At 23.6% G+C, this 19,803-nt stretch overlaps 2 protein-coding genes across 6 annotated transcripts in view; one reads left to right on the top strand and one right to left on the bottom strand.

The window, feature by feature from the left end:
• LOC111629527 overlaps positions 1-19,803 on the bottom strand; it is a 188,529-nt gene that overhangs the window by 50,479 nt on the left and 118,247 nt on the right. Inside the window, exon 1 of one of the 5 annotated variants that reach the window (XR_002757351.1) lies at positions 4,702-5,444. The exons of the other annotated variants lie outside the window; for them this stretch is intronic. The gene's annotated coding sequence lies outside the window, so the exon portion shown is untranslated. Of the gene's footprint in view, positions 1-4,701; positions 5,445-19,803 lie in introns of those variants that run through there. 5 annotated transcript variants of the gene reach the window in all.
• LOC111629526 (Niemann-Pick C1 protein-like) lies at positions 4,164-8,087 on the top strand. The gene is made up of 3 exons (XM_023373444.1): positions 4,164-4,416; positions 6,343-6,456; positions 7,881-8,087. Exons 1-3 carry the CDS (start codon positions 4,219-4,221, stop codon positions 8,070-8,072), a joined length of 504 nt encoding a protein of 167 aa, XP_023229212.1. The 5' UTR covers positions 4,164-4,218; the 3' UTR covers positions 8,073-8,087.

Below are 19,803 nucleotides of genomic sequence, written 5' to 3'. Positions count from 1 at the left end.
AGAAGAATTAAAAATAGTCAGAAAATCTCAATTACCCAAACACTAGTTAACTGCAGATAGAAATAATTTAGTACTGTTCTTATTAAAAGCTATTTTAGTTATTTAAAACAAAGCATCTTAACAACAAAAAAATTTTATATTATAGCTTCAAGTTTATAACATGCAATACAACTAGAATTTTTTATACAAATATAAAGTGGATTAAAACCAAAATATTCAATATAGCAGCAAGTAAACTATATACAGTAATATCCCGAACTTACACGATAGGTGGGACCAAGCGATAACCGCGTAAGTCGGGGTATACTTTCGCAATTTGTGTAAAATCCATATCAAGTGTATGTAAGCTAATAAATGTTCTCGTTAATCTTATCTTGTGTTTTGAATCAAAAAACGAAATAAGATTAACGAGTTCACGGTTACAAGAAATCACCACATAGTCTCTCTCAAGTATCTGTAGATATAACAAACACAGAAATAAATAACACAAAATAAATTGTAGCTGTGTGTCAATTCCATGCGACACGTCCAAACATGTAAGCTGAACAATAGTGTGGGGGAAGTGAGTAATCAAGAGTTGCGTGGCGCACTCAAACAAGACAAATCAACGAGATTTGAAAATCGCATAACTCTGGGTTCGCGTAAGTCAGGGTAGTGTAAGTCGAGGTATTACTGTATTTTACTTTACACAAAGAAGAATATAATAAAGTTGTTTAATTATAAATCATTAAAGTACTACAAATTTTTTAAAAAATATGTAATTTTATAAGACAAAAGATAACCTACTTGATTTAACTCATAATTAACATAAATTAAATATAATTCATTTATACTGCATGTTCTTAGAATATCACAATGCAATTAGTTTTACAATGTAGTATGAATTCACCATCTTTCATGAATCAAACCAACAGCAGGAATATTGACTGCTATTAGGAAACTAGTAATAATTGTCAATACTATATATGATAAAACTGATTTTCTCATCTAATTATAATTACATAGAATAAAAGCATCATAGCAAAGAAAAATCTTTAAACATTTATTACAGCTTGCCCAACAACATCAAAAGTTAAATGAATATTTTACAAAAACCATTCTCTTTCAAATCATCATAGAAATTAAACTCATTTATTCAAAATTAACAAATTTGAAAAAAATTAATTATTTACAAACTAGGAAATAGAAGATTTCTATTGTAGTGTAGTTGTATGGCATAATATAAAAATATTTACTTATAAAAATAAAATATAATTAACTTTGAATAGCTATCCAGTTATATTCATCTAACAAACCATGTTAATCAAATAATGTACGACCTTCGTACGGCGATTTAAATTTGAAATCTTGTAGAAGTGTTTTATTATACATAAAGAATTTCTATAGCATTGCAAATTTAGAAAAAATACCTTTAAAACCTCTAAAATATAAAATTATAAAAAAATCAATTATAAATAGATTAAATTTTTGAACAAAAGAGAAAGTAGTAACTGTTTATAATTTTAACATTATGTTTATCTACAAAGAAAAACAACATTATCAAGTCACTCAAAGATAAGATCAGTAGAACAGCATCAGATTATCAACTAATTTTCGTTATCAAAACAAGAAAATCCTTTCATAAAAAAACAACTCAATACTTTGTATGAATTTAAAAAAACCTCATTCCATCAGATTATAACCAGTTTCGTATATTTATATTTAAAAAAAAAACTACATAAAAGCATCTCTTAGATTTAAAATCAATAATAATAAGTTTTAATAGTAAGTGTGATTTAGACTTTAGAATAATTAATTATAATGCCAAACTAAAAAAAAAAGTATAGAAATATTAACTGTACAATGACACTTTTTAAATTTCATAATAACAATAATAATAATAATTAGATGAATTAGTTATTTATGACGTAACAATGGTTAGTAATTTCGACCAATTAGCGTAACTCATCATTGGAGTGCAGAACCCAAAATGGCGGATCCTTTGATCCATCTTACAGACAACTTAAGCGATTAAGCAGTACATATGTAAATCAACCGAAGCATTTAAACACACATAATTACTCCAATATGTTTATTAGTTACGTATATAATCAATAACGCCATTTTTAACTATTTAAATAGCGCAAAGTGACTAGCATGCGGTAAACTAAGAAGAGTACACATGTATATATATATATACAGTATATATGTACTGTACGGTACAGTACATATATAATACACACGTATATATGTACTGTACAGTATCTACANAATCATATATAATTATATATTAAATAATTATATATAATTATATATAATTATTTTGTTTACATAGACAGATAATGAAGATACCAGTATGTTATTATAGAAGATTAAGTTCATATTTAATCTATATTCTAATAATTTGTCATCAATAGTACAGGTTGGAACGTGGGTCGGGGTCGGGTCTGTCTATAACGAATATTTAATGCCATATTTTTCATTCGGAGTTTGCAGGAATATTTCTAACATGGTCTGGAACACCATAAACCTGTTGCTTAATCTGAATATTAAAGTATTTATACCTAATGAATGAATGAATATTTGCAAGCATACTTTAATGAGCAAATGTGAACACAAATTAGTTGGGAAGAGTGTAAAAGAATACAAAGAAATGATCAACCAAAACATTATTCATCAGTTAACACTCCGACCGAAAGTACGGTTGAAAACGTTTGTTTGCTATTAAGTATTTACTACTGGACTTTTAAGGTTTAGGAGTGTTAATTTATATGCTTTCCAGTATTCATGTAAGAAGATTTTTAAATTTAAGTTACATTATTCATCATCGGGTATCCAATAATTAGTGCTAGTTTAGCTTTCACATGAAAAAATGAATGCTATAATAACAACATTGCCACTATTGCTTGCAATTATCATCATTGTTTATGAATGAATTAGTAAAGAAGTTAACTGCTTACTTTTCCAAGCACTGCTTTTTCTTCTTGGTTAACCTGAAGAATGGGCAGAAGTATTCTGTAGCGTAGAAAAACTTCCTGCTTCACTAATAAATGACAAAATTATTATTCCAATGCAGAGTTTCAATCAAGATACATTCAATAGGCAATTCGTGTGTTTATATGAAACGTAATCTGTACTGTACGAACTCGAACAACTATTAATGAGCACTTTCTAACAAGCATCATTTTTTTGTTTGACTTTGTGTTCATTTATTAGAGTGGGTTTGAATTTATCTATCTGTACAGAATAATTTAATCAGAGTTCGAATTTATAATTATGAAATGAATTTTACACATTATTGATTTGTAGAATTTCATTAGACTATGTTAAAGAATAACACAAAGTATCAATTTTATAAGATTTTAAAAATATTTTTAATAATTAACTAAAATTCCAAATCAATTTAGTATGAAATCTATAAATGAATGTATAGATTTCAAAATAAATTTATAAATGAATTTCTGACTATTAAATGTTTTATTTAATAGCCAGAAATTACAGGCTACTTTTGCATTATAATGGCTAGAAATTAAAGGTTATTTTTATGCTTTACGGTGCAAGGCGTACAGTTTGCCTGTGATTTCTATTTTTAGTTGTTATAACAACAAACCATAACTAGAAAACATAAATCAAGTCTGTATTCTCTTGTTGACATTAAAAGGATCTTTGTTTGTGTTCTTCGTGAATTTGATAAGTCATGTGATGGGCTGGTTGGTTAGCAAGAGACGAGTCTTAACATATCTGGGCCAGACTGTTTGTGAAAATTCAAGGCTCTGGCCTGGATTTTAATTAGAGTTGCTTACAGTGGTAAATTCCACACTCTAGTTATCTCTGCCAACTGATAGTCAGAAAGTATTCATTATAATTCAAAAGTTTAAGCTATAACATTTAAAACTTTTCATATTTTTGTGTGTGTGTGTAACCTGTGATGGCATATATACCCTTCAGAAAATTGCTAGAATGAATAAAACCCTCATATAACCTGTACTGCCATATTCCCCACATCTTCAGAAGCAATTGTTGTTTCATACGTCTGTGTTTGAAATTGGCCTATAAGCAGTATCCCCTTTCAAATTCTCTTTTAAACACAGGTAACCTGTGGGTAATCTGCACAAAAATATGGTAGTTTTGAATAGTAATTGACAAAATTTTAATTTTAAATAATTAAATATAACCTTTATTTTCATTTATTTGTTTTTTAATAGCATATTTCACGTATTTTACGAACAATACCTTACCATGTGGAAAGACACGATACAGAATTTAGCGATATCTATGATAGATATATTTATAGTCACTTTCATTCTTCTCGGATTGGATATTTATTCAGCTTTAACAGTAATAATCACAATTTTTATGATTTTACTAAATCTCATGGGTATGATGTTTTGGTGGAACATATCATTGAATGCCGTCTCATTAGTCAACTTGGTAATGGTAAGTAGGAAAGATATTTTGTTCTGTTTATAAATAATAAGTAAGTGATCTTTTATAAAATATTAATATCATTCAATCACTTAAATTCAATACATTGTACATTGTAACAATACGTTGTACATTGTAAAAATGTCCGATTTCTTTTAGAAATGTAGAATAACAGTATCGAAGATTATTTTGGATTGCTCCAGAAAATAATTAGCTTACAAATGCTTTCTATGAATATAAAAATATTATTTAAGAGAAATTATAGAAGAGGATAAGTTGGAGAAGGGGTTTATTTACCGTTTTCGGCGGGGTCTCCTTTCTTCGCCGTAGCGGCATTGCCCATGTTTCGGCTTCAGTTTCGATAACTTAACACTGTACTCCAAATATTGATATCCTTAAACGTCAGATAAATCTATTGTGATGAAGATAAAACACAAGAGAAATAATTATCCGACAGCTTAGCTAGATGGGAAATCCGATGCCCTCCCCGCACAGGAGAGGATGCCGCACGTTAACTGATTACGTATCCGTCCGCACTACCTTCTTAATCTTATTCGAATGAATATGTAAGGTACGAAGCGTCAAATGTGAATTGACCAGTTGTTTCTACTGTTCTCTAACCGCTGCAGTTTATCTCTACATTTTACTAACCCAAACGTTTGTTGTGTAAGTGGCGTTGCTATGACGCACTCTTTCCTTATCTGTGATAGGAGACTGTACAAGATGGCGGAGTGTGTGGGCGAGTCTATTATCGATGGATAGGGGAGGTTATGAGACGATAAAAGTATATATACAGACACACACACACGCACACACGCCAAAGGTAGGAGGTCGGAGGTGAATAGGGTCACTAGGTCAAATGAAATTAGAGAAAAAAATATTTAGAATTTCTAAATTAATACTTTAGTTTATATTTAGAAGAGTGAATGTGATAAATAACTATTCATATTCTTTTTAGATTAAAAAAAATTGTTATTTGTTTTATCGAATTTGTTTAAATAAAAGTAAAAATATATCGTGTATGTTTGTGTTTATGTGTATGTGTACGCGCGTGTGTGTGTATATATATATATATATATATATATATATATAAACACATACATATATACATACACGAAAACAAGGTAAAATACTTTCAATAAATAGTTCTATATATACAAGTAATTGTTTATGTTCATATTTTAAAGGGGAATATATAGGCCTATATATAGGTAATTAATAAATAAATATATTCATGATAAACAATGATAATTATTCTAATCATGTTCTATTTTTAAAATTTTTTAATATTGTATTTATATACATACTCAAAGCATACGCCTTTTATTTGAAAAATAAATAAATTTACAGATTGAAAATATATAAAAGCATTGAATAATTGGAATTTTAAAAACAAAAAAAAAAAACAAACTAAAAATAAGTTTTTATTCTGTTTCACTGGAGAACGATTTGGTTATTTTTTCCAAAAAGAAAAAAAGCACGTATAACATTAAACTAATTCCAAACAGTGAACATTCTTTCTGAACGTTGCTATATATTATAAATATTAGATATGAGAACATAAAAATTCTATTTTCCTAGTTGTTAATATTTAACATCCAAATATACTTCGCATACACAAACAGTAATTCGAATTTTCTTCCAGTTTTATATATCATCTAAGTCGTAAATTTATAAAAAGGAAAAGTTTCTGTATTTCCTAAAATTTATTTTACTAACTTCTGACAATTGGATTGATTATATGGCATCTATTTAACCATTATANATTATTTTCTATGTCTGTATTTTTGTTTATTTTATATATAACATAACAATAAAACATAACCTGATATTACTTAACATAGAATATCTAACAAATTAATTACATTTTATACTATTTTAAATTTATTTTACCATAACTTAAAAATTTACAACTAAAATTACAATTCTTATTTATAGGCCATTGGAATCTCAGTAGAATTTTGTTCTCACATTGTTCGGGCATATGCCGTCAGTAACGAAGGGTCAAAAAAAGCAAGAGCAGAAAGTGCACTAGCAGAGATGGGAAGTTCGGTGAGTAAACTTAACAGTAAAATATATTTTTAACTTAAATTTGTTGTAGTGCACTACTAATGAAATTATATTTTACATTTCAATACTAGATAGATGTTTTTTTGCTCTCCCATATAAATATTTTTGCCGAAGTATTTATTTGAAAATGAAATCTAATTTATAGAAAAATATTCTAAAATTTCCTTTAGTTCCTGGCTTTACTGACAATATTTTATAATTGACTATTTGTCGGTAAAATTTTTCGTTTAACACTGGCACTCACTCTTCGGATATGTGCATGCAAAACATTTAAAATGGTAAATTCTTTTCGTCGAGAGAACAAACGGTAAACATATTGTCGTTGAAGAAACGTATGAATGGATTTGTTGATTATTTAATTATTCACAGTTATTACATTCACTTTACCATAAATTGTGGTATAAGGCGATTTTTACTATTTGTGCCAAAAAGAAGTTTATAGTTATAGCAAAATGCTTATTCTTTAGTATACTTGTATTCTAGAAATTTAACATGAAAAATATATTTATGCTTTTGTGGTACTAGTAAGCTTGCTATTTGTTTGACATTTACTTTATCAAAAGTATTTAGAGCAGTTATAAGTACATAAATTTATGTATCAAGGCCCTTCAATAATAACTGTGTGAACACTAAATACATTTTTACTTTATTCTAAGATCACCAGACTTATCAATGTAAAATCAAGCCACTTAACTTGCTTGAAATAACCTTTACTCCTTACCATTGTTATCTTAAAAGAAAAGACATTAAGAAGATGGTGGCACGGAAAGAGAGAAATTTAAAAAAACATTCTTTGCCAAATTTATGAATAATATATAAGAACAAATTCTCACATTGGCAGGCTTTCAAATTCACCGTTAATAATAACCCATTCTCAAAAAGTCAAATTGCTCCCCTGCGAGACGTGTGCCCACATTGGGAACCACAGATTTAGTGATATAGTAGCGATCTATCTCAGTGGTTTCCAATTGGCATGCCACAAACTTCATAGATGTACTATAAAATTAAAAAAAAATTATTTTAAAATGCTAATAAACTCCAGATCTTCAGTGTCACATTTTATTTACATACACAAGGATGATTTGTGACACTGACTGATTGGGGTATCTCACCAAAAATTTTATGGTGTTAGATTGAAAAGGTTGCAAACCACCGATTTTAGATCGGCCGTCGCAGCTCGAATACCTAAATTATATAACTGCTATAATTATAAAATTTTTTATTAAATATTTAAGATTAAGTTAAAGCTTTGTTTGTTTGACAAATGATATTCAAACAAATAATTTATCAATGAACTCAACAAAGTTTTCTTAAAAATTGAAAACTTAGTCTGCTTTCGATTAATGCAATATGTTGATTTCAGACATATAATATACGTAATTTAACATTTTGTTTTATATTACTAGGTGTTGTCTGGAATAACTTTGACTAAATTTGGAGGCATTATCGTTCTCTATTTTGCTAAGTCACAAATTTTTAAAATTTTTTACTTTCGGATGTATCTGGGAATAGTGTTGATCGGCGCTTCTCACGGGCTCATTTTTCTCCCCATTTTTCTAAGTATATTTGGTAAGTATACTTTTTTTGTTATTTTATAGATGATTATTATATTATAAATTATAACTTATTTAACTTAATTTATAACATCATAGATACAATCTCTTAGCAAAAATTATATTTGGAAGAGATAAAATGCAATTTTCAGATCATAGATGCAATGTAGAACAATTTGTATTTTCTGTGATAAGGTTGCAATGAATGGTATAACAGAATTAATATGCAGGAAGTATCTGTAATAGAATTATTTACATAATTTGTGAAAGTGGATGTCTATTAGTGCGATATTAAATATTTAGTGAAATAAAATTTTCAGTAATTTAAATGACATAATATACATTCTCCTTTTTATGACTATCTAAAGTATACAGAAACATCTTTTAAGCTTTTCAATCATCTTGTGAAGAGAGAAATAAATAGATTTTTAAAAGAATTATTGTTTTAAAATGTTGGAATTTGAAATAAAGATTAAAATTATAGAATCTCTANTTTTTTTTTTTTTTTTTTTTTTTTTTTTTTTTTTTTTTTTTTTTTTTTTTTTTTTTTTTTTTTTTTTTTTTTTTTTTTTTTTTTTTTTTTTTTTTTTTTTTTTTTTTTTTGCAAAACAATGCAAAATTTTAAACAGAAAACAGCAATTCGTAACAATCTAAATGCAAATTATATTCACATACAAGCAATAATTTTATCAAGCCATTTTTATATTTATGAATTCGATCTTAATCACGATAATTAACCTATATAAAATGTAATGTTTAATATAAGAAAGAAATTTTTAAATGTTTTTTTTTTCCTTTTCATATAATTACGTAAGTGTGTCTTACGTGCAACTAAATACAATGCATTGAGTGTGAACCTGCATTAATTTTAACCCAATATTTTTAGAGGGGGGGAAAATGTTTTTTTTGAAGAAACTCAATCTGAAGCTTTAAATTTAAATCTGGAAAGACCTACATACGCTTCATTATATGTGTGGGTGTGTCGCATCTATCCACTACTATTAGGATAAGTAATAATTAGTTAAATTTATTTTATTTTTATCTAAAATACGAAAGTAACATTACATAATATCCAAAAATGAATTTCAATTCTTTTCATACTTGTTTAATTTTATAACTTTATCATAAATCATAGGCTACACTACCGATTCTAATTAGTTATTCTTAAAAAAAAATTATTTTGATTAAAACTAAAATAAATAATGAGTAAATATTAAACAAAAAGGAAAATTTAAATAACAGATAATTCATAAAAAAATTTAGGACGCTAAATATTACTTAAATTCACGAATTTATACGAAACACTCAAATATAAAATAAAAATATAATCAAATAAACAAAAGGTCACCTTCGCCTCAAGATAAAGACCGACTCCGTCGTATGAGCTTGTATTCCTAAAGAGTGAAGAAGGAGAACGAAATGTGAAGGCACTTTTATGTTTGAGTGTTTTAAATAATAGACTTTAAAAAGACAGGCATATTTAAAATATTCAAAAACGAAAAATAAATAAAATGTTATATCTTAATTTATTCTATTATCTTTGAAAATTTACTGAATACATTTTAAATATTTAAACATAAATCATCATAATTTAATGCTAAAAACTGAAATTATTTTAAATATTTTAAAAGATCACAAATTATTTTCATATATAATTAATATATTTTAGTTGAAAAAGTTTGCTTTAATTTTAATATATAAAACAACATTAAATATTTTTTATATAAAAATATATAAAACTCACTAAATATAATACTTAACAATAGGAGCTAATTGAGACATAATCAAACTTATGCAATTAATACAATAAATGTTTTTAATAACCAGATAATTTTTCATATATGTATATGCTCATTTGATAAATACAGCTAAAATTATTTTGACTAACATATAGTCTAACTTATTCTTGTTTATTCGAAAAATAAAATTCAAATTCAAAACAAGAAAAATTTATGTATTCAAATTAAATTTATTCATTTCTTAAAGAAAGGAGTGTTCTTCATGAAGAAATAAAACACTTGCATAAGTTCAATTTACTCTCTCCACCCTTAAGCATTAATAAGAGACCTTATTAGTCGAAAATTCGAATCTATTGCTTTACATGTGTGTATTTTAAGCTGAGTAAAATATAACTTTATAATATTACTGCATACGTATAAAAATATATAGCCTATATTCGACTAAAACAATAACAGAAGATATTACAAATACAAAATTTCTAAAGAGGTACGTCGTTTAATTAACATTTAAACATTAATATGCTTTAATTTACAACGTAATTGCATCATCAAATATCTTTCACACATTTAAAATTGTCTGAGAAATTAGTTTAAGCTTAAAATTATGCAAAAAGTTTGGCTTTCAACAAAGATTTCGTCACGTATCTAATAGTATTGTTTATTCAGCGAAAACATTTTTTAATATTTCAACATATTCGAGTGACGTTTTTCTTTTTATTTTATTATTTAAATTCAAGGATTTATTCTAATTAAGCGTAAAAGGATATCATCTTCACCGGTTATTAAGATCAATATCAGATTTTTAAATATCTTTACCACACCCAATGACAATCATAAAAGAACCAAAAAAAAAAAAAAATTTTTTTTTCTTCCCCTCCCAAGAAAATTACCCTATAAAAAATTTACCTAAAAATAACTTAAAAATGTCAATATTTTTTTCTCATTTTTAAAATAAATATACGTTAATCTAAAAATGCATTTCCCCCCCCTCCTTAGCTTTTCGTAGAGATATAATACAATAAAAAATTCATATATTTGTTCATTAAACTTTAATTCATATCAAAAAAATAAATTTTTATACACATGACGACATCACTCTTTTTCTTTTTAAATTATAATTAAAAATATTTCTATATTTAGTATTTTTAATTGAAAGAGTGAGACTCGATGCTTATGACATTATTTTTTTGTCACTTTAAGAAGAAACGTACATATTATGTAAGTTATACATTAAATTCATTGAAATTTCGATTAGAAACTATACAAAAAAATTTCATATAATAGAGATTTTTGGTTATATTTTTTTTTTGCATACATAACTATAACGGAATGTATAAAGTATACAACATTCATCTTTTATCACAGCATCTGTCTGTTACATTAAATGTGCGCCAAAACTTCTTATGTATACGTGATTATTTTTGAATTTTATTATTATTATACCATGAATTCTCTCCTGTTCTATCTTTTCTCTTCAGAACCATATCTTTTGGTACTGTTTTACGATCGTAAGCCAGTCCTAAATATGCCATAGTGTCGATAAACATTGTAGTAAGATTTATTTTCCACCCTAATTCGCTAGTCGAGTAATCCCAAGGAAAGGTATGATGATAATTATGGAAACCTTCTCCTATGGCTGCTAAAGACACTAATCGATTCTCTCTTGGATTGATATTGATGTCATATGGTCGATTGCCCCACATATGTGCCGCACTATTTACCAGCCACGTGTTATTCAACGTAAAGCAATATCTGAAAACAGTGGCTACATAGAAAGCATTCCATACAGTCTCCCCCCATAACCATGAAGGAATAACTGTTGGTAGTACGAAACAACTTGTGATCATCAACGGTATGTAATACCTATACAGAAAAATATAAAAAAAACAAACTAAATTTCATGTGTTATATAGAATAAACTCGTGTACAAAAACTAGTATAGATTAGGTCAGTTTCCGACACGTACACAACAATAACAGAAAAAAAAAATACTATTATATATACTTGTTTAGCTAACAAAGTAACAGCTGTATATTATTGGGTCAGTTGTAAAAATGTCCTATATATATATAAGGCCTAAGCCTGAAAAAAAAAAAAAAANTTTTTTTTTTTTTTTTTTTTTTTTTTTTTTTTTTTTTTTTTTTTTTTTTTTTTTTTTTTTTTTTTTTTTTTTTTTTTTTTTTTTTTTTTTTTTTTTTTTTTTTTTTTTTTTTTTTTTTTTTTTTTTTTTTTTTTTTTTTTTTTTTTTTTTTTTTTTTTTTTTTTTTTTTTTTTTTTTTTTTTTTTTTTTTTTTTTTTTTTTTTTTTTTTTTTTTTTTTTTTTTTTTTTTTTTTTTTTTTTTTTTTTTTTTTTTTTTTTTTTTTTTTTTTTTTTTTTTTTTTTTTTTTTTTTTTTTTTTTTTTTTTTTTTTTTTTTTTTTTTTTTTTTTTTTTTTTTTTTTTTTTTTTTTTTTTTTTTTTTTTTTTTTTTTTTTTTTTTTTTTTTTTTTTTTTTTTTTTTTTTTTTTTTTTTTTTTTTTTTTTTTTTTTTTTTTTTTTTTTTTTTTTTTTTTTTTTTTTTTTTTTTTTTTTTTTTTTTTTTTTTTTTTTTTTTTTTTTTTTTTTTTTTTTTTTTTTTTTTTTTTTTTTTTTTTTTTTTTTTTTTTTTTTTTTTTTTTTTTTTTTTTTTTTTTTTTTTTTTTTTTTTTTTTTTTTTTTTTTTTTTTTTTTTTTTTTTTTTTTTTTTTTTTTTTTTTTTTTTTTTTTTTTTTTTTTTTTTTTTTTTTTTTTTTTTTTTTTTTTTTTTTTTTTTTTTTTTTTTTTTTTTTTTTTTTTTTTTTTTTTTTTTTTTTTTTTTTTTTTTTTTTTTTTTTTTTTTTTTTTTTTTTTTTTTTTTTTTTTTTTTTTTTTTTTTTTTTTTTTTTTTTTTTTTTTTTTTTTTTTTTTTTTTTTTTTTTTTTTTTTTTTTTTTTTTTTTTTTTTTTTTTTTTTTTTTTTTTTTTTTTTTTTTTTTTTTTTTTTTTTTTTTTTTTTTTTTTTTTTTTTTTTTTTTTTTTTTTTTTTTTTTTTTTTTTTTTTTTTTTTTTTTTTTTTTTTTTTTTTTTTTTTTTTTTTTTTTTTTTTTTTTTTTTTTTTTTTTTTTTTTTTTTTTTTTTTTTTTTTTTTTTTTTTTTTTTTTTTTTTTTTTTTTTTTTTTTTTTTTTTTTTTTTTTTTTTTTTTTTTTTTTTTTTTTTTTTTTTTTTTTTTTTTTTTTTTTTTTTTTTTTTTTTTTTTTTTTTTTTTTTTTTTTTTTTTTTTTTTTTTTTTTTTTTTTTTTTTTTTTTTTTTTTTTTTTTTTTTTTTTTTTTTTTTTTTTTTTTTTTTTTTTTTTTTTTTTTTTTTTTTTTTTTTTTTTTTTTTTTTTTTTTTTTTTTTTTTTTTTTTTTTTTTTTTTTTTTTTTTTTTTTTTTTTTTTTTTTTTTTTTTTTTTTTTTTTTTTTTTTTTTTTTTTTTTTTTTTTTTTTTTTTTTTTTTTTTTTTTTTTTTTTTTTTTTTTTTTTTTTTTTTTTTTTTTTTTTTTTTTTTTTTTTTTTTTTTTTTTTTTTTTTTTTTTTTTTTTTTTTTTTTTTTTTTTTTTTTTTTTTTTTTTTTTTTTTTTTTTTTTTTTTTTTTTTTTTTTTTTTTTTTTTTTTTTTTTTTTTTTTTTTTTTTTTTTTTTTTTTGCAAAACAATGCAAAATTTTAAACAGAAAACAGCAATTCGTAACAATCTAAATGCAAATTATATTCACATACAAGCAATAATTTTATCAAGCCATTTTTATATTTATGAATTCGATCTTAATCACGATAATTAACCTATATAAAATGTAATGTTTAATATAAGAAAGAAATTTTTAAATGTTTTTTTTTTCCTTTTCATATAATTACGTAAGTGTGTCTTACGTGCAACTAAATACAATGCATTGAGTGTGAACCTGCATTAATTTTAACCCAATATTTTTAGAGGGGGGGAAAATGTTTTTTTTGAAGAAACTCAATCTGAAGCTTTAAATTTAAATCTGGAAAGACCTACATACGCTTCATTATATGTGTGGGTGTGTCGCATCTATCCACTACTATTAGGATAAGTAATAATTAGTTAAATTTATTTTATTTTTATCTAAAATACGAAAGTAACATTACATAATATCCAAAAATGAATTTCAATTCTTTTCATACTTGTTTAATTTTATAACTTTATCATAAATCATAGGCTACACTACCGATTCTAATTAGTTATTCTTAAAAAAAAATTATTTTGATTAAAACTAAAATAAATAATGAGTAAATATTAAACAAAAAGGAAAATTTAAATAACAGATAATTCATAAAAAAATTTAGGACGCTAAATATTACTTAAATTCACGAATTTATACGAAACACTCAAATATAAAATAAAAATATAATCAAATAAACAAAAGGTCACCTTCGCCTCAAGATAAAGACCGACTCCGTCGTATGAGCTTGTATTCCTAAAGAGTGAAGAAGGAGAACGAAATGTGAAGGCACTTTTATGTTTGAGTGTTTTAAATAATAGACTTTAAAAAGACAGGCATATTTAAAATATTCAAAAACGAAAAATAAATAAAATGTTATATCTTAATTTATTCTATTATCTTTGAAAATTTACTGAATACATTTTAAATATTTAAACATAAATCATCATAATTTAATGCTAAAAACTGAAATTATTTTAAATATTTTAAAAGATCACAAATTATTTTCATATATAATTAATATATTTTAGTTGAAAAAGTTTGCTTTAATTTTAATATATAAAACAACATTAAATATTTTTTATATAAAAATATATAAAACTCACTAAATATAATACTTAACAATAGGAGCTAATTGAGACATAATCAAACTTATGCAATTAATACAATAAATGTTTTTAATAACCAGATAATTTTTCATATATGTATATGCTCATTTGATAAATACAGCTAAAATTATTTTGACTAACATATAGTCTAACTTATTCTTGTTTATTCGAAAAATAAAATTCAAATTCAAAACAAGAAAAATTTATGTATTCAAATTAAATTTATTCATTTCTTAAAGAAAGGAGTGTTCTTCATGAAGAAATAAAACACTTGCATAAGTTCAATTTACTCTCTCCACCCTTAAGCATTAATAAGAGACCTTATTAGTCGAAAATTCGAATCTATTGCTTTACATGTGTGTATTTTAAGCTGAGTAAAATATAACTTTATAATATTAGAATTTATTAAAAAAAAAAAAAAAATGAAAATTGAAGAGCTTCATGCGTGTGACAGGACGAGGAAAAGAAGAGTAGAATTGATTGATGTACCAAGCCATATAGTGAAGAGATAGAATCACAGAAAGAGATAGCAACTTAAAAAAATAATAATAAATATAATAGAAAACCGGAATGAAAATAAATTAAGCAATATCATAAAAGTAATTATATACATTTATAATATAAGCAGATAAAAGATAAAAGTCTATCGAAGATATAATTCTACTCTTTACATTTATGCTATTAATTTTTACAGTTTTCTGTAAAATGTTATTTTATTTGTATCATTCATTAAATTGTTAAAAATATATCTCATTTGGCCCGTTTAATTACAAATTTTCGTTTCAAAATATTTTTTATTCTAGTTACAGTTATATAAATAATAATTTTAGATTTAATTCAGAAGATATAATATTACTTCAACACTTATCAAAACTGATTTAAACATGAGCTAATGTAAAGTTAATGTAGTGAATATTGGCTCATATGGACTAATCGATTGGTAATGTATTAGAGAATTAAAATATGAGAAATGATAGTTATATTAGTTATATTAATATAAAATTATAATTAAAAAACTTTTAAAAGTTTTCAAAACTATTGCTTACTTTTGAAATGTATTTTTGTTCAAACTCATTTTGACAAGCTATAAAACCATTGATAGATGCGACATTGTTTCAAAATTCGATGCCAAAAAAATTTTTTTGACACCCTCTCTCATTCGACCGATTTTAGAAGGATATAAAAGATATTTGTAAAAGAAAATAAACAAAAATGACAAAATGTAACCTTGAAAAGTGTTTTGTCTGACATTCTNAAGAACAAATTTGGACCAAGGTTCAGAATGGGTGATGTAATAATACATATTACAGATTAATTATTATATTGCATGACTCAGTTATTATTTCTCTAAGATTTATACTCCTAGAAATTTAAAATTTAAGAGAAAAATATATACATTTTTTAAATTGATTTTTTAAAATTTAAATTTAATAAATTTCATAAAATATAATTTATTCAATATTTTATTTTTTAATTAAAAATTAATTCCTATTTAATATATAAGTAGATTAACGAAAAAAAATTGTGTGGTTTCCTTAAGATTATAAGGAAAACAAAATGGAGTTGAATCAGAAAGAAAAATAACTTTAAGAGATAATACATAAAGGAAACTGAATTGAGGGGAAGAAAAAGGAAAATAGAAAGTGTTTATTGCAGGAAATTAATACAATCGTTATATTATTTTTATTTCAAAATATAAAATTAAAGGAATCGACTAAAGTAGCTTTGCAGAGAAGGAAGATTCTAAGAATAGCTGCTTAATGATAATAAAAATTATAAATTTGAATACCATTTATTTTACTAGAATTGTTTTGATACGAATTTTTAGAATGAAGAAGTATTTTCTCATAAAATATAACAACTGCAATTCAATCTATAAGAAAAATATATTTTCATACTAGAAAAAACTATACTTTTCCATATTAGATGAATTATATTATCAGTAAGTGAACCACAAATGATTTTCATACTTTTATTTAAATTATTAAAATACAGTTTCTCCTCACATTTATTAGATTTATAAGAGTTTCAATCTCCAAAGTGCATGAATAACAAACAAAATCTGCATTACCAAGAAGTAAAGTAATCAGATAAATTTGCAATTTCTATTTATATAAAATATAAAATCAATCTTAAGTGTGTGTGTGTATTTATTATATATATATATAAAATTTCATAATGCATTAAAAATTCAATATTATTTTGTAACCAAAACTCGACCTATATTTTTAATTGCAATTAAATTTACTTCATTAAAACATTCCAATAATCTTGACCTCATTAAATTTTGGAAACGTTTTCAAATAATTTTATTCTTGTTACTATTATTATTCGCAATTCTTTGTTTTTTATATTTAAATTCAAATTTTTTAAAGGAGTGAAATCATTGGTTAGAATAACACAATACATATGACGTGAGAATTTCCAGATATGTTACTAAGGCAACAAACGTCATCTACCTCAAGCAGAAAGGAATATAAATCCCAAGGACAAACGAAAACTGTTCTTAAAGACGGGCACGGATTAATTTTGAATAGAAAATTTCGTATTTTCGAATAATAGTCACGTGACGGCCCTTTTACGAGGTCAAACTGATCGGGATCTAATATATCAATCAATCGTTATACGATGGAAGAAAACGTTATGTAAGAATTTATTATTTTTCGCTTTTTTAAAATGAAATTTTGACTTTCTTGTACAGAAAAATATGTTTTCAGGCTCCTAGTAAATTGCATAAAAAAATGAAACTAAATTTTTACTCTCATATTTCTAAACCTTTCATTTATCGCATTTGGAAAACTGCCTAAAAATATCTAGAAATTGATTCTTTTATAAAACTTCATTTTATTTTTTTCTTGAAATCTTGTAAGTATTATTTTTTATGGATGATTATACTTTAAAAATAGAACTAAACAAGATATATATACATGTGTATGTATAAAAAAAATTAATTAGTTCTCAAATTAAACGACAGATGGCATGTTAACTTGAATATAAAAATTTAAATTTGAATTAAAAGTTTTTTCAATAATCTATAAAAGTTAAGATTTTTTTAAAAAATAGAAAATAAATATATTGAAATATAAAAGTGTCACGAACTAAAATATAATTACAGAATGTAAAAAAATTACTTCAACAAAAATGTCAAATGTGTACTCAGCTTTTATTCAAACAATAATTTCTTATGAAAGAATTAAAAAAAAACTAATACATATTTTACGTATTTTAACCATAAAATTAGGAAATTTTTATATTTTTACTAGATTATACGAGTAATTCGAAAAGTGTGAGTATAAAAACATAAGATGCTCTTGTTAAAGTTCTAATTTATGTTAGCAAGTTCAATAAATTTACGTTCATTTAATTATATAGATACATAACATTCTTTATATTATACAGACCTACTGAAATCAGGATACGATTAAAGATGATTAGGATAGCATAGGATATATACTATAGTCTATCCTATCTTATCCTAATCCTAAATCTCCCTGTAGACGTATAAATTAAGTTCTATCCTAAATATATCCTGTATTTATATATTAGATGTGTTTCTAATGTGCAATAAACTAACAGAACTATGATATAATCTTGGATAGTAATGGTATATTTTCTAATAGCTTGACGTTATTTAATCTATTATAATGAAAGAAAAGCTCGATACATTGGATAAATTTATTGTGGGGGCTACATTAAAGATTTTTAAGACCAAAACAATATATTAAGTAAAAATTGGGGTATGTAACATAAAATTATTTTATTTCTTTATTTTTGCTTTTACTCTATACCAGCGATTCCCAACCTGTGGTACGCGTACCCCTAGGGGTACGCGATAGGTTGTTTAGGGGTACAGAAAAAAGTTAGTTATTATGGCAGAAAAAATAATATATTATGTATCACAAACTAATAGTATTAAAAAATTATTAGATAAATAATGTTCCTTGCAACAATCACAACTTTATTATACATTTTTTCTTTTAGATTTTTTTTCTTTAATTTAAAGTTACAATATGTAAATTTAACAATACGGTTACTCACTAAATTTCTTAAATGAGGGGTACAATCTAGAGATATGACATGTCACGGGGTACAGTCTAGAGATATGGCATGTCACGGGGTACACTAATGAAAAAAGGTTGGGAACCACTGCTCTATACTATTAAATTCAATTATTTAAAGATAACATTTTAAATTAAATTTATCATTTAATTTAAAGTGATATAATTTATAATATGTATTACCATACGTGCTAATAGAAATGATGTTTTCTAATTTTATACAAAATGAATTTTGGTAATAAGAGAGCATTTGTTTGCAGATTTCAGAAAAATTGTGCATCCAGACAGTCAAACGGGCAAAATGACTACACTCTTGTAGAGTTTTTTTTATACAAAACTAGAGTGAAATTCGTTATAAAAGAAATATGCAAATTTTAACCACAATAACTTTTAAAAAATTCAGTTTTATACTTCTTCGTTATCTAAAAAAAATGTTCAGATAAGCACACAGACAGAGAGAACTAATGTAATATCCATTTCTTTATCGCTAAATATATATATTACTTCAGTTAGTTGAAGTAGCTCTTGAAGCACTTTTAATATCTTTCATCTAAACAAAGAATATTATTTTTATATTTATTAAAATTTTATCATCGTTAATTACGTCACGTCACGTTCAACTCGATCAAATACGGAAGTAGAGGCGTCATCCTCTATAACTATAAACTCCTCTTTCATCGAGGTGGAGTCAGTAATGTAGTACAAGCAGGAAGATCCCGTAAAATGTCCGATGTAATGAGGGGTAATTGATTCCTTCTATGTAAACAAACATGAACAAATCTAATCAGTAACCACAGCAACCATTCATTACTAAGAGTTTAATAGGAAATTGTAACTTAAATAAGAACAAATTTGGACCAAGGTTCAGAATGGGTGATGTAATAATACATATTACAGATTAATTATTATATTGCATGACTCAGTTATTATTTCTCTAAGATTTATACTCCTAGAAATTTAAAATTTAAGAGAAAAATATATACATTTTTTAAATTGATTTTTTAAAATTTAAATTTAATAAATTTCATAAAATATAATTTATTCAATATTTTATTTTTTAATTAAAAATTAATTCCTATTTAATATATAAGTAGATTAACGAAAAAAAATTGTGTGGTTTCCTTAAGATTATAAGGAAAACAAAATGGAGTTGA

The sequence above is a fragment of the Centruroides sculpturatus genome, unplaced genomic scaffold (genome assembly GCF_000671375.1).
Source record: "Centruroides sculpturatus isolate CEXI.00-Female unplaced genomic scaffold, Cexi_2.0 scaffold583, whole genome shotgun sequence".
Classification (NCBI taxonomy): Eukaryota; Metazoa; Arthropoda; class Arachnida; order Scorpiones; family Buthidae; genus Centruroides; species Centruroides sculpturatus.
This window is presented reverse-complemented; position numbering and strand designations above follow the sequence as displayed.